Consider the following 15,973-nt stretch of genomic DNA (forward strand, 5'->3'; position numbering starts at 1 on the left):
AGATAGACGTGATAGGATCAATCGATATGCGATGGAATCTGACCTTGGCCAGCTAGGATTCTGGGATCTTTACCCGCTTTTACACTTGACCTCTCCAATGCCCCTCCCATAAACTACACTGCCCTCCAGTCATCCTGAGCACCACCAATCCATCAGACCAAGGACAACTCCGCTGGTTTCCTAGCAACACCGACGCGACCCGCCCCTTCCCGAGGTCCCTGGCCTACCTTATTCGCCTGGAAGGGGCGGGCCCAGGGGCCAATTGCCCAATAAGAAGAGAGCGGAGGCGGGACATCCTAGCCGCGTCCCCGTCGCTAGGGAAACCAATGCAGCTCCAGGGCCCGGGATGCCGAGCGCTGAGGAGCGGGCGGCGCAGCCCGCGCAGAACGCGGACGAGGATCCCGAGGATCTCCAGGGCGACCTGAGGCTGCGTCTCCTGGGGTCCTACGTGGCTCAGAGCTTGAGGCCGCCGGCGGGCGCCTGGGAGCGCTGCACGGGGACGGCCGAGGCGGAGCAGCTGCTTCAAGCCTTCCTCAGCCACGATGCCGCGGAAGGGCCGAGGCCGCTGCTGGTGGTGCGGTCGGGGCCCGGGGGCCTGGCGATACGACCCGGGCTGGAGGCCGGATCCGAGCCAGGCCCAGCTCGCGCGAAGGGGCTGTTTTTCTTGCGCACCAGACCTGAGCCTCCAGGATCCAGTAGCCTCCGCGGCGCGGTGCTCTGCGGAGACCTACCCGCGGCACCTCTGGAGCACCTGGCCGCGCTGCTCTCTGAGGTGAGGGTGGGTCGGCAGCCCCGCGCCGGCTCGACCTGGGCCGGGGGAGAGGGAGGAGCCTGCGGCGGGGGCGGGGCCTGGCGGGTAGGCGGGGCTTCGAGATGGACCAAGGGGCGGGGTCAGAGGCAGAGGCAGAGGCAGAGGCTGGGGCGGGGATGTTGATGAGGAACCCAGATCTGGAGTCCCCAGGAAACTTTGGAATTGGGGTGGAAAACCCAAACCTGTAGACATCTGGGTCTTGGTCGTCTTGACTGACCTGTTAGAAGAGAGCAGAGGGAAATTGAGAAGCCAGGTCTAGATTCTAGCCAAAGGGGAAGGGGGAGGCTAGAGTTTGCAGAATTGCTTGGGTCCACCACTTTTTAAGTCCGCTTTAATTTCTCCTATACATCAAAAAGAGGTAAGGGACATGAAGTAGTAAATAAAGGGGTGTTAGTAATGGATCTGTGGGGGTAGAAGGAGGTGAAAGGTTTAATTCTGCAGCGGAGTTAGAAGGTGGTTTGGTTTTTATTTTTTTATTTTTATTTTTTACATACCTCATTCATCTATGAAACTTTGCAGTCATAGGCCTGCAGAAATGGAACGCCATTTTGGAAATGTCCAGCAGACATGTACAGAAGTTGCCCAGAGGAAAATCAGGATGTGAATTGGGCTTCAATGGCACCCTAGCAAGGTGTCCAGAGTGCAAAAGATTCCTGGGTGCTGCTCAGAAAAGATTTTGGGGCCATTTAAACCTTCTGGAAACATGCAAATTTCCCTCCCAGTCCTGTGGGCCCATGTGCTTCTGAAGGCTGGTTACTTTGGTCCTTCAGGTTGTGAATGGCTCTTTTATTCTTTTTCCTTTGCTGTGTGTCCGTATTGATGCTTGAATTCAGGTCCTTGTGCTTTGCTCTTCCTTACAGCTCACAGGTGGCACTCTGTCACTTGAGCTACGTATGCCCCCAGATTTTTGCTGATTATTTTGGAGATGTACTACTGAACTTTTTTTTAAATCATATTTTATTGTCAGGATAATATATAGAAGCATTACAGTTACATTTGTCAGATAGTGGGAGCATTACTTCTCACACATTGGTACCCCTTCCTTCCTCCCACCCCTCCCAATCATCTTGTTTGCCCCTTCCCCTCCCTATTTCAAATAAACAAAACACACACACACACACACACACACACACACACACACACACACACACACACATATATAATATACCAGGTAATAAAGTCAGAAACAGTAACCACATGAGATTAACCAAAAGGGGAAAGAAAGAGAAAAGAAATAACTTCACATAGTTTATTAAAGACAATACTCACAAAGATAAACCTCTTGTTTCCATATCCTAGAGCTCATTTCATTTAATCTCATCATGTATGACCATATGTACATAGCTTTTGAGCTATTGTAATCCTCTGCTAGGAGAGTTCTAGATGTGTAATTATTACAAATGAGGGCAACCATGGAGCCTATGTTCCTTTGAGTCTGGCTTCCTTCACTTAATATGTTTTTTTCCAAGTCTTTCCATTTCTTTACAAATGGGGCAATGACATTCTTTCTGATGGCAGCATAGAATTCCATTGTGTATAAATACCACATCATCTTGATCTATTCATCTACTGAGGAGCATCTGGGTTGGTTCCGTATCGTAGCTATGGTAAATAATGCTGTGATGAACATCGTTGTGCTAGTGGCTTTAGTTTGCCCTTGTTTCTGGACATTTAGATAAATTTCAAGTAGTGGGATTGCTGGGTAGTAGGGGAACTCTATGTTTAGTCTTTTGAGGAATCACCACACTGCTTTCTAGAGTCTTGGGATTTCTACCTGGGCTGACTTCAAACTACCATCCTCCACATTTCAGCCTCCTAAGTAGCTAGGATTACAGGTGTGAGCCACTGGTACCAGGATTTTGCCTGAATAATCTTTCATGAAGCATGAAAGATACCAAAGGAGTAGAAGTTCCCATCCATGGAATGCTTATTTTAGAGAGCCAAAGCATGTGCTATATTATATTACATGTTCAAATTGTTTAAGACTAGATATGAATAGGATAGAGTTAACCTGATACTTGGTCCCTGAATACTCCCTCTAACCTCAGGTGCTAGACCCTTTGATGCTTTATCATGGGGCTGTGGGAAGGAGGTTTCAAGGAAGGGGTAAGATGTATAGAACACATCTCAGGAGGCCAAAGAAGCTAAACTTGTCAGGAATGGTAGTATTTTAATATTTTGACCATTAGCATGGTCTTACCACTATGTAATACTGAAAGTCCAAGTGTGGATCAAATCCCTATGAATGAAGATAAAAAAGTGCCATTGGGTTCAGAGAAAAGACATTTGTATTTGGTCAAGAAGCCCCTTGCCCTAATGTTAAACTGGCTTCTGAGCAAGTAAAAGGGTCTGGGTAAGTACACAGTAAAGCATCCTCCAAGGTATGAAGAAAGATTGAACAAAGGTTCAGAAACAGAGTATAACCTAATGTATGTAGGTATTATGGGCCCATCACAGATTTGTACTGTGGCTAAGGAAATGAAATCTAGAAAACCATACTTTAGTCTAAAACCCTATTCAACTCAAGTTCTCAAGAATTTTCCTTGGTTCAGTGAAAGAGATTGGATCCAAAGCAAAGTGAGGGAATCATGATCTCTTTACGCAGTGAAATGCTGTGATGCTATTTTGTAAAATGATTGCCAGAGAACAACTCTTATTATAATTTAATTTTTCTTTATTATCATCTGTCAGCTGTATTTGGGAGGGGGAAGAATTCATTGTGACATTTCCACAATCTATCCTGATCAACCTCACTTCTTCAATCACTCTCCTATATCCTACTCCCCTCTTCTGAGAACTTTCAATAGGCTTCATCATTCTGTCTTCATATATGAAAATAAACTACATGGATCATATTAATCTTTACTCACTGTCTTCATTAGTTCTATCCCTTCCCAGTGGTGCCCCTTCCCTCCCCCCATCTGAGCCTGCTTTATTTACTGTCTTTTTTTAAATTAAAACTTATTAACACTGAGGGATTTTTACATCATATTTCAAATGTCATGTTCTACAAACAAGTATTCAAGAAAATATCTATATGCAATCACTGGCACATAAATTTAAGAACATAATTAAAATTAAGCTGTCTTTGTATGTCATAGATACAAATTGACCTATATAATATAGCAATATATGTCTATAGAATATATATCCTATCATGTCTATAGAATATATCATATTATATATGTAATATAGATATGTTTATATTTCTAAACTCATGCCAATGATCTACAGTGTCTGAGTATTGAGTCATCACTCTTGAATTGTTTAGAATATGTTACCCACATATTAAGGAAACCATGCAATTTCTGTGGCTTTCTTCTTGGCTTATTTCACTCAACATGTTTCGCTCTAGTTCCATCTACTTTCCAGTGAATGCCACTATTTTATCTTGTCTGGTAGCTATGTAGAACTCCATTTTATATATGTACCACATTTTCTGTATCCATTCATCTGTAGTGGGACATCTGGGTTGTTTCTATCACTTGGCTATTGAGAACAGTGCAGCGATTATTGTGAACAGTTCACCGTCGATTTTACTTTGACTTTTAATTGCAATTTTTGAATTTTGATTTTCAAAAGGCACAATGTCAAATTCCCCCTCCCAACAGTTTCCAAGCATGCAGTATGATAATGTCATGCATGCACACCTCGTTGTATAACAGGTCTGAAGAACTTCCCCATCTAGCATAACAAATTTTACACATATAAACAATCTCCAGTGTCCCCATCCCTAACCCTTCCCCAGTACCATCCTGTTGTGTCCTTGAATTTGCCTTCTTTGGGTTCCTCATCTGAATGTAAGAATTTCTTTTTCTTTTGGCAGTACTGAGGTTTGAACTGAAGGTCTCACACTTGCTATGTGGGTGCTGTACTACTTGAGCCATGCTCCCCACTCTGCACTTAGCCTAATATCCTCAATGTTCATATCTTTTGTCACAAATGCTAAGATTTTCTTTTTTAAAATGTTGATATTATATTACTGTATGAAATAACACATTTTCATCATCAGTTTTTCTTATCTTGCATATTGTGAATAATGCTGCAATATAAGATTGTTTTTAAATGGGTGCAAAATTTAGTAGGTGACTATGTTAAGAGAGAAAGGAAAAAATAAAGAGGACATAGAGAAGAGAGGGGAGAGGGAGGAAGGAAAGAGGTAGAAAGGAGAGAAAGGGAAGAAGAGAGGCAGAGAGGGGGGGTGGCAAGGAGAAAGGACACTCCAATGAAGAAACCTATATTCTGGGGAAACTGGATGCTGGAGTGATGAGGGTAGGTAGAAGGTTTACATTCTACTCTGAAAGCTTTTCTACTTTAAAATGTATTTCTAGGGAAGGGAGAAAACAAGATGACTGGGAGGGAAAAGGGGACAAAAACATGAGATGGGGTATCAAGGTACCCACTACCTGATGAATGTAACTGTAACCCCTCTATACCTTATCCTGACAATAAAATATAATTTAAAATTTTTGAATAAAACAATTTAATTATAAAATACTCAGATTTTTTTTACTTGCATTATTTAAAGCTGATAAGAGGACTCCTTAGTCTAGTCAACTCTTTTTTTATTCCACCATTTTCCACTATACACCCTGGAGTCAATTCAGTATCTTTGAAAACTTTGTTCACTTTCCACCTGCCAATCTCCTTCCATCTGCCCCTCTCCTTCCCTCACTCCTTCCCTCCCTTCTCCTTTCTTCCAGTTCTCTAGTCTGTTTTCCTCTCAGTACCTGTGGGTGCTTAGCCTCTGCCTCCCTTCTTCCCTTTTTCCTTCTACCTCTGCATTGAGTACCCCTAACATCTGGAATGCACCGGCCGAGAGTTTTCCTGCTGCCTGAACTTGGGAATGTGCTTCTCCAGTTGGAGGAGGTGCTGGCACAGGGAAAGCTCTATTTTCTGCATCGGTTTTTTTCCCCATTACTCTAGTGTAAGATTCAAATAAAATAGCGCTCACGAAAATATTCAAATAAACAGTACGTAGTAACTTATTTTCCGACTTCCTTCTCTCTCCTCTGAACCCTTTGATCTACTGCTGTCAGACTATGTCTCCTAATGTGCTGCAACTGAGTTGCTGTTTTGAATTTTTGTGCTTTGGAAAGGGAGCAAGAAACTTGGGAGTCTTAATTGACCTGTCTTCACACTCTGATTCTGTCCAATTCAATAATGTGATACGAGCAGGTTACCACACTTTGTAGGACCCAAACTATCTCTCAGCGATGTTATGAAATATAGTCTTAATATTCTGGGACACATGGAAGAGAGTGGGTCACATGATGACCTTATAAAGGAGAGCCATTGTCACACTGCATGCCACTTACAATCCTTCTTACCATGCTCTGTCCTAGACTAACTCTCCCCCACTGACTCTCTCCTCCCTTCCTATGAGGCCAGAGTGGGGACAGGTGTTCTTCTTGCTGCTTCTCCATGGATGTGGCTAAATCTCCAGTTTGCATATCTTATCAGACTCAGCCCCTCATGTTGCTGCATCCTGGGCTGATAATGCTGAACTCACTACTTTGTAGATAAGGTGCCTGGCTCACTGTGAATTTCCCAACATCCACCAAGCATATGAAATAGCATGTAATTATTTTAATAGCCAAATAAATGATCCAGTAATTTGGCCTCTGGGTTCCATTCCCCTTTCTCCTCAAATAATCTCATCCTACCTTTCTTAAGCATGCAGATCTCTGGTGGCCCTTCTTGGACTGGACATTACCAGTAACTACCACCTTCACAATCCAATTTCAAACACCAGCTAAAGGACAGAAGCCACTACCATTCTTCCAGTTTACCTCCTGTCAGGCTCTGTCATTTTCTGGCGTCTGCTGTCTTCCCCCATCCCTCACTCACTCCCCCATACACCAGGCTCACATGAAGTGTTATACTCCATGGTTATCATGATTCACCTGCACCACTTCTGACTTATTGCCTCACTGTGACACTCCTTTGGTGAAACCATGAGCTTGGTGAGATTATATTCTATGTGCTCCATAAATTTTACCTTGATACTGACTAGTCTAGGGAAGAGTTCCCTGGTTTCACTTTACATTTCTGACTTTGAACTTCTAGGCCTTTTAGATGTCTTACCAGATATCCTTTGTTTTGCACTCCCAATGGTTTTCTTCCTTCCTTTAAATATCTAACACCTTTTCTTCTAATCTCACACAGTGATGATCTTTCTTCTTTCTTATACACACACACACACACACACACACACACACACACACACACACACACACAAATAAATAAATAAATAGAAACAAAATCACAATCCCATAAACTTGTCTGGACCCATCTGCCAATAGTTCTACTTCTGTCCTTTCCTCTGCCACAGCTCTCATTCTGTAGGTTTAATGCCCTACCTGATGCCAACTCTACAACTGAAAATACCTGTTTTAGCCAGGCACTGATGGCTCATGCCTGTAACCCTAGCTACTTGGGAGGCTGAGATCTGAGGATCACGATTCAAATCCAGCCTGGACAGAAAAGTCCCCATGAGACTCATCTCCATTTAAGCACTCAGAAACTGGAAGTGGAGCTGTGGCAAAAAGTGATAGAGTGCTAGCCTTGAGCAAAAGAGCTCAGGAACAGTGCCTGGGCTGTGAGTTCAAGCCCTACAATTGACCATAAATAAATAAATAAATAAATATGCCTGTTTTACCCTGAATCCTGCCCTGACAATCTTCCTCTTCTCTCCTCCCCATTGGCTCCCTCCTTACTCCCTTGTTACTTTTTATTTCTCTGATCCATATTAAAGCAAAATGGCCTGGACTATGTGAATCATCTTGGTGGAATCCAACCTTTTCTGTTTTGTTTCATACTCAGACATCACCCTTCCAGAAGAGGAGTAAAAGAACATGGCAATGCTCCCAACTATCTCCACTTGACTGATTAATTAGTTCTCATCCTATTGGACCTGTGAGCAGCCATCACAGCCCATGCAAACCCCTCTTTCAAACATACTCTGTTCCTTTGACATCCAGGATTCCAGCCTTCTGGCTGCCTAGCCATTCTCAGAGTTTCCAATTTCTCCTTTTCCTCCTCCTGCTGTCCTTCTTCCCCTCCCCTCCCCTCCCCTCCCCTCCCCTCCCCTCCCCTCCCCTTCCTTCCTTCGTTCGTTCCTTCCTTCCTTCTTTATTTTGGGCCAGAATGGGGCCTTGAACTTAAGGACTTGAACCCTTGCTTAGCCTTTGTGCTTAAGTCTGGCACTCTGACACTTGAACCAGAAGCCTTTTCTGCTTCTTAACACTGAAGGAGATCTCATTCAAGTTCAAAATTTTATAAGCCATTTCTGACACCTACAGATTTATTTCCAGCCCTTTCTTCACCTCATTTTCATATCCACCTTCCTACCTTGTGTCTCCATCTTGAACTCCAGCAGATAATATCCAATTTTGTCACATCCACATGGAATCTCCTGATCCTGTATTAAAGATTCCATGATATGTCACTAGATCAGTGCCTTCTCCACAATACCAGTTTTCCTGTGTCTCAAGGTCCAAGTCTTAGAGTCAAGCTGATGCCACTTTGTCATTCATAGCTCCCAAACCAATTCATGAAGATGTCACATTGTATCTTCAAAGCCTATAGAAAGAGATTCTTCCTTCCACCACAGCCTCTACTCCTGTGCCAAGCCACTGTTTACTATGGCAGTAACTCCCTAACTGACCTCTTTTTCCAGAGCATTCAACTTTGCTCATTTCTCCAAGAGCAAAAGTCAGAGTCCTGTGGGTAAGGCTGCATATGATAAGATTCCATTTTCTTGGTCTTGCTCTGTTTCAATGTCACTGGCCTCTTCACTGCTCCAACACATTAGATGTGTTCCCACCTGGACCTTTGTGCTATTTACATCTTCTGCTTGCAATATACTCCCGCCAAGTCTTTACAGAGCTCTCCCTGCCATCTCCACTCTTATTCAAGTGTCATTGCCTCAATGAGTCTGACACTGGCTTCAGTCTTCACAATTACGTCCCTTCCATCCTATGCTCGCCTCCCTCTTCTATCGTTATTTTTATTTACAAAGCTTATCTGTTATTTTTATTTACAAAGCTTATCTGTTGACTTTCTCTTTCCTAGAACATAAAGTTTATTTGTGTGGTTCTCTGAAGTATCCTAGCACTTGGAATGACACTGGCACACAACTGTTTGATTAGTATTCACTAGCCAGGTAGAGTGCATATACCTACAATTTCAGCACTTATGAAGTTGAGACAGAAGAGTATTGAGTTTAAGGCCAGCCTGGGCTACCTAGACCCTGTTTCAAAAAAAAGAAAGAAGAAGAAAAAATGAATGACCATATTTTCATTTCATAGAGAATTCACGTTTGTTAATTTTTTGTCACTCACAGCCCTCAAAATTCAAACCAGAAACAACCTACCCCTTTTTCTGCAGGAAGCATGCATTCATAGACTTCTATGAGGGTTCACCCTGGATGCAAGACCAGACCAGGGGAGGCTCACTGAAGGCCTACAAGGATCAAATGAGATTCATTCCCTGCCTTTGAGACTCTGGGAGGAATCTAGCTCACCCTCCTTCCCAGTCAGGGCTTCTGCTCTGGGTCCAAAGTCTTTTTTCAACATGAATATGGTAGAGTTATTATGAAGCATTTTCTTTTTTATGCTTTTCATCCATATAAGTCCTCATTTCAATCAGTGTTTCCAGAAAGAGCAGGAAAGGACCATCCTCTGGAATTTCACATGCTAGTCATATACAAAAAGTAATTAGCCATCTGGATCCATGTTTCCTTTTCATTGTTTCCTTGGTAGCTCCCTTATCACATTAGTTGTGTCACTGTGTGTGTGTGTGTGTGTGTGTGTGTGTGTGTGTGCATCTATGTGCACACACACACATGCTAGTATCAGGGTTTGAACTCAAGTGTTCACGTTTGCTCAGCTTGTTTGCTCATAACTCATATTCTTCCACTGGTATGCCTCCAGCTCAGGTACAGGTGCTGGGGCTTGGACACAGGGCCTGGGTGCTATCCTTTAGCTTTTTTTCCTCAACACTGGTGCTCTACCACCTACTCTTCCAGCTTTTTAGTGGTTAATTAAAGATTAGTCTTATGGACTTTGCTGCTCAAGATGGCTCACGTCTGTCTCCTGAATTGCTAGGATTACAGACATAAACCATTAGTGCCTACCTCACATTACTTAGTGTTTGTTGTTTTGGAGATGGAGTCTCTTTAACGCAAAAGAAAAAAAGAACACTGGCTGGTTTAGAACCACAGGCCTTCAAGTCTCAACCTCTGAGTAGCTGGGATTATAGGTATGAACCACTGGTGCCCAGTGAGTTGTGTGATTTTTAAGAGACACGGGCTCCTAGTGTTGTACTGACAACTTCTGGAGCTGCTGATGATAGAAAATCAATTTAAACTAGCTCAGAAACTTCAGGAGCAGCTGGGTTCAGGAGCTCAAACAGTTACTAGGCCTTGGTCTTTCCCTATATGAATTCTCTTTTCTCTATATTCATGCTCCAGACTAATAGATAAAAGCAGCAATCTCCTCCCTGAAAATCTCTGATAGGATACTTTGGCCTGGCCGTCTTTGGCTCAGGTTCAGTGACAAAATGACTTACATTGTATGGCTAACATTGCCCAATGTTTACCCCAGAGATAAGGGTAAACATTGTCTGCAAATCTTAAAGCATGCCTCTCACACAACCTGTAGACAGACGGATGCTCATCTTTACCTTCACGAATCCCTTGTCTTTTTTTTGTGGGAGGGGTCCTGGCCTTTATACCCTCAATGGTGAAGGAAGTATTCGTGGTTCTAAGGTAGCAGTGGAAGCTTGAATTTATGACATCCAACTCAGAGCAGATGACTTGAAGGACTGTGACCACACAAACTCATTAGAGAAGAGAGCAGTCTACCAGGCGAGGCCTTTTGCAGTAGCATTTGGGAACGGAGAGAATACAAAGGGCCTGCGATAGGGCCCTGTAGTGTGGAGAGGGTTTGATGCCCCTAGGTTTCCATGGGAGGATCTAATTGGCTTGTTCCAAGAGTTCCAGGGACTGGTGAGAACTGAAGCCTGATATTCAGGGGAAAACAGACACTGTTTTTGCCCCTCCTTGGTGAGGAGGTTATTTGGCTAGGATCCCTTACCCACAGAATCAAAGCAAAGAGGAAAACTTTCAAATAGTCTATTGGAGGTCACTTAGCTTTTGCCAAATGCCAAAGCAGCATATAGCAGTCTTAAGCAAACAGCCTCAGTCTTAAGCAAACAGCCTCATGACCTAGAAGAAGAATACATATGGCTTCATGGACAATTTCTGAAATGTTTCTTTTTCTCTAAAGTGTCAGAAGTAGAATACTTAGCTTTTATTCCCCTTTGCACATCTCCATTACAGGTCATTATACCTGTCCTGGCCAATGAGAAGAACCACCTAGACTGGCCCCACATGGTGTGCCAAGATGTCCGGCGGCATGCCCACATCCTGCAGTGTGACCTCCTGGTTATCCTTGAGCAGGTGAAGGGAAGGACTTTGCTGCCTCTTCCAGTAGATTCAGAAAAAATGGTGTTTGTGGATTCTGAAAGTGAGCCAACGTAAGTACCACCAGCCTGGCCATATGTACCTGTGAGATAGAAGGCAAGCTCGTTTATCCAAATATTTTCTTCAGATGACTTCTGTTCCTGACTGTACATCTTCTTGCTCCACATCCAACTCTGCTGTCTGTCGACCAGTATGCTGGGATAGGTCGGTATGTGTGCACCCACTTTATCCCTCATCCTTACAATGTTTTCTGAAGCCTTTTAAGGCTCTCTCAGCAGCAGGGTCATCATTTGTTCCAAATCATTTCAGGGCTGAGAGCAGCCATACCAGATTCCAGTACTTTGCTTATTAAGCTAGGGCTCGTCATTGGCGAGGACCCAGGCCAGTCCTGGAGGCTGTGTTCCTCTTCTGTGTTTACTCAGTACACAGTGTCACAGCACTAACTCCAGTGGCGGTTGTTATGGTTCCAACTTTTCCTCTCCCAGCAGCTGCAGCACTTAAAAAAAAAAAAGTGCTAGGGATTTATTTCCCCTAGGAGGAAGCAATATGGTTTTACAGGGGCGTTCATTAAACCCTCAGTCTCCTTTCCTTTGGGCTGTCGGGGCTACCATCAGGCTCCACTTCCCATTCTATCCTTGTGGTCACCTTGTCCCTTGTGGATGGCTTTTTTTTCTTTGCTCCAGCTACACTGTGTATAGCTTTTAATTATCTAGAATTTCTATGTGTGTGGCCACAAGCGATCTTCCTACATGATCTTCCTAGGTCTACCATATTGCCAGGAACTTCTCAACAAACCTGTGTCATTGTCAATAACAATATGGCTTAAGAATAATCTATTGTTGTATGCAACAGAATACATTTCAACACGAGTTTATTTTTTCTATTGGAAGTAATTACTGCATGCATGATTTGGAAGTAATTTTCCATTTAACTAGGAAAATTATTGGGGCTTAATAAAAATACTCAGTTTTCAAAATAAATAAATTTTATCTACCCTTCTTCTGGTCCCTTTATACTTCAACTGAATGAAACTCATTGTGTGTATGTAATCCTGAGTTTGTCTTCCTTTGTTCAAACGGATGAATCATTTTAGGGAACGTGAGTATCTTCTCCTTCTAATACTTCTCATAATCACATCTGCCATATCCTGTTTCAGCAAACATGAATTTAATTAAGTGAAAGTGTGTTTCTGACTGGAAAACATGAGGGCTACACTTCCCTTCTTTCTCACTGTGCCCTTGATACTTGGCTGGTATAATTTTCAGTAAAGACTACTCACAGGCAACTAAACTATTTTTTAAGTTTTTAATTTTTTTTCTGAAGATAGCTAAGCTAGTTAGCACAGAATAACACAAAAGAGGCCTCTGAGGCAGGAAGCTGTGGAATTGGAACAGTGAAGTGAAGGCAGTACAGTCATGATGATAGTATTTATTCCTAGACACTGGTATGCCTGGCGTGGGAAGTAACCCATTTCTTCTTGCTGCTGAGTTTAGAACAGCAAAATGAGGCAATCCCAGGGAAGCATATATGGTTCAGTGTGGTTTCTTCCTGGGAGAGGTAATCTACTGAGTTGTCTCCTCGTGTAGGAAACTGGCTTTCATGCCTTCCCTGGTGAGATTCAAGCAAGAGCTGGGTGGTCCTCTGAATTGCTCTGTCCATCCTATTTCTACAGTGACAGAAACAACTGATGGCATATTGATAGCTCTTTAACTTACTGTTGGATATGTGCACTTATAGCCATGTTTTCTGGGGAGAGGTTCTGTATATTTAATGGACTACTCAAGAGACTCTATTACTAAAAAGTGTAAAGAATTCACAGGAGTGGAGATGTTGTTCACAGTGATAGAGCACCAGCCTTGAGCAAAAGAGCTCAAGACACAGCACCCAGGCCCTAAGTTCAAGCCCCACAACTGGGAAAAAATATAGAGAATTCATAGGCTACAAGCTAGGACTAATAGTGATACATGTCTGAAATCCTAGCTGCAGAGAGTTTATTGCAAGTTTAGGGACAGCTTAGGTTACAGAGCACGTTTTAAACCATCCTCAATTATATAGTAAGACCCTGCTTTAGACAAGTCAAAAGAAATCACAGGTTAGATGGAATTTTCCCACCTTTTTTTTAAAGTTTTTAAATTATTTTTTGTTGGTCATGGGACTTGAAATCGGAGCCTGGCCACTGTCCCTGAGTGTTTTGTGCTCAGGACTAGCACGCTACCACTTTGGACCATAGCACTACTTCTAGTTGTTTGGTGGTTAATTGAATATAAGAGTCTCACGAACTTTCCTCCTCAGGTTAGCTGTGAACCAGGATCCTCAGTGGCACAGCCCACTCCCCAGTTTCCACCTGCTTTTAAAAGATTTGGAGTTCTTTTGTAGGGTCTAACCAGAGAAAGGGTTTGAATATGATGTGAGTTTTTCCCCTAAGAGTTCATGCGTTGGAAGCTTGTTCATCAGTGTGGCAATGTTAGAAAATGATGGAATATTTAAGAAGTGGAGCTTAGTGCAAGATAATCAGCAGATTGGAGGCCCTGCTCTCAGAGAAAACTACCGTAGATTGGTGGGTCTTACGTTCATGCCTTTCCGAGAGATTGTTGTTTCTCTCTGGTTTTCTGTTGGGCAAAGTGTTCCTTCTGGCTCCCACTCCTGCAACGATGCCACCGACCATGATGCCCACAAGAGATGTCAAACAAACAAGGGATACATCAGAACCTTGAACTTCCAGCCTCCCAAACCATGGGAGGGAAGCCACGTTCTTTTATTTATAACTTATCAAGCCTTAGGAATTTTGTTATAGCAATGGAAAAGAGACAAATACACGCCCAAGATGTAGGCATTCTAGGAGTTCAATATTTATTTTCTCTTTCACAGCTTGGATTCAATAGATAAGTCAATTATCTATGCCATTGAGTCTGCAATAGTCAAGTGGACCCACCAAATCCAGGTGTTGCTGAAGAGAGAGTCTTCTCTGCCTCTCCTCCAGGGGGAGCAACCTACCCCCAAGGTGGAATTGGAGTTCTGGAAGAGCAGGTAGGCAGGGAGGCACATGCCCAAATTCTGGGAAGATACCTTTTAGAGGAAAAAGCCAGAGCTGGCCCAGGGAAGCTAACCCCTGAGTAGTTCCTTCCCTCCAGGTATTTTTCATCTTCCCTAAGGAAGACAACTGACTTTGAGTCAATACGGTTTTTATGTGGAAGATACATTCTTTCCCCCAAAGTTCAATCATCATCATTCTTCTTTTGGGCTACTGTCAAAGCGTCTTCTGTAACCTTTTTCCATTTTTTTCTTCAACAATGTGTAAAAATCAGTGAACACTTTTGAATATTTTGTCTTCTAATATCTGCTCTCTCTCCTTGGACAGTGGAAGCTGGGCACACATACCTTTTCTTTTGTGAGGATCTGAAAACAGAGGGCCTCTTGGACGCTAGCTGTAGAATAGCCTTTTCTAGATCCCAAATCATCATTCATATCCACTCTAGCCCAGTCCCACGGTAGGACCAGAAAGAAGTCATTATTGCTTCTATCATTTCCCTTCATACTTCCCACATCCTTGCTCCTGTTTATCACTGTACTGATAAATCCCTTACTCAAAAGGAGACGGACAGATGTTGGGAACAGATGTCCCTGTCCCCACATTGGCTGGAGATTACCCTTGTCACATGATCAGGTCTTGCCTGTTATGGCTCCAGCTCTGTCTGCACTGTCATGCTGAGATGCTCATCCTCTTGCCCAGCTTCTAACCTACGGCAAGACCCTATTCTAGCAGCCTTGCTCTAACAACGTTGCTCTCAGCCTGCCCAACCTTTCTGCCAGAGCTAATGACCTCCAGCTGCCCAGCTTTTCAGCTCCCAGATGGTCACCACAAGGTCTCCTATTGGACTTGTGTTCCCTATGCAAGCTTTTGCCCTCAGTGTTCTGAGACAGCTATCCCCCAGCTTTTGGTGTAGAAGCATGGTGTTATCTGCAGAGACCCTCAGCCTGTGGAAGGGTGGAACATCTCTGGATGGATGACATTTTCGAATGCTCTTTTGGATTCACCTTTCTCTGCATCATTGCAGGTATGAGGATCTGGAGTGCATTTATAACCAACTGAGAACCATGAAGGTGAGGGGCATGGCTAAGCTCCTGGACAAGCTTCAGAGCAGCTACTTCCCAGCTTTCAAAGCCTTGGTCAGAGATGTTGTAGCAGGTGAGGACCAGAGTTTTCACAGATCCCCCTGATATTCTGTCTGGCCCTGGGGCTTATACACAGGCCCTTGTATTATTATTTGGCTTTTCTATTCAAGACTGGTCACCGCTCCACCACTTAAGCCACACTTTCACTTTGGTCTTTTTGATAGTTAACTGAAGATAAGAGTCTCAGGGACTTTTCGGCATAGGCTGGCTTCAAACTTTGATCCTTAGATCTCAGTCTCCTGAATTGCTAGGATGACAGGCTCAAGCTGTCAGTGCCTGCCTCACAAATCCCTTTGACTTGGATTTCTTCCTTTAGCAACACACTTATTTCTATCTTTCTAATTTCAGCCTCCTTACGTGCTTATAACCTTCTAACTGACTCAATATCAATCTTAAGTACCAGTGGCAGAGGAGGGGAGCCCAACAGAACTGTGCTCTACTTGTAGTCCAACTTCTTTATGGTCTTGGGCAAATTTACACAACCTCTCTGAACTTTCCTA

At 43.4% G+C, this 15,973-nt stretch overlaps 1 protein-coding gene across 1 annotated transcript in view; it reads left to right on the forward strand.

The window, feature by feature from the left end:
* The first annotated feature begins 346 nt into the window (after nt 1-346).
* Dnah9 (dynein axonemal heavy chain 9) overlaps nt 347-15,973 on the forward strand; it is a 306,051-nt gene continuing 290,424 nt past the window's right edge. The window contains exons 1-4 of the mRNA XM_090349542.1: nt 347-772; nt 11,157-11,353; nt 14,169-14,327; nt 15,356-15,486. Of these exons, the coding sequence (XP_090205668.1) occupies nt 347-772; nt 11,157-11,353; nt 14,169-14,327; nt 15,356-15,486 (913 nt within the window). The remainder of the gene's footprint in view (nt 773-11,156; nt 11,354-14,168; nt 14,328-15,355; nt 15,487-15,973) is intronic.

The sequence above is a fragment of the Megascapheus bottae genome, chromosome 17, assembly GCF_031878675.1.
Source record: "Megascapheus bottae isolate mThoBot1 chromosome 17, mThoBot2.hap1, whole genome shotgun sequence".
NCBI lineage: Eukaryota > Metazoa > Chordata > Mammalia > Rodentia > Geomyidae > Megascapheus > Megascapheus bottae.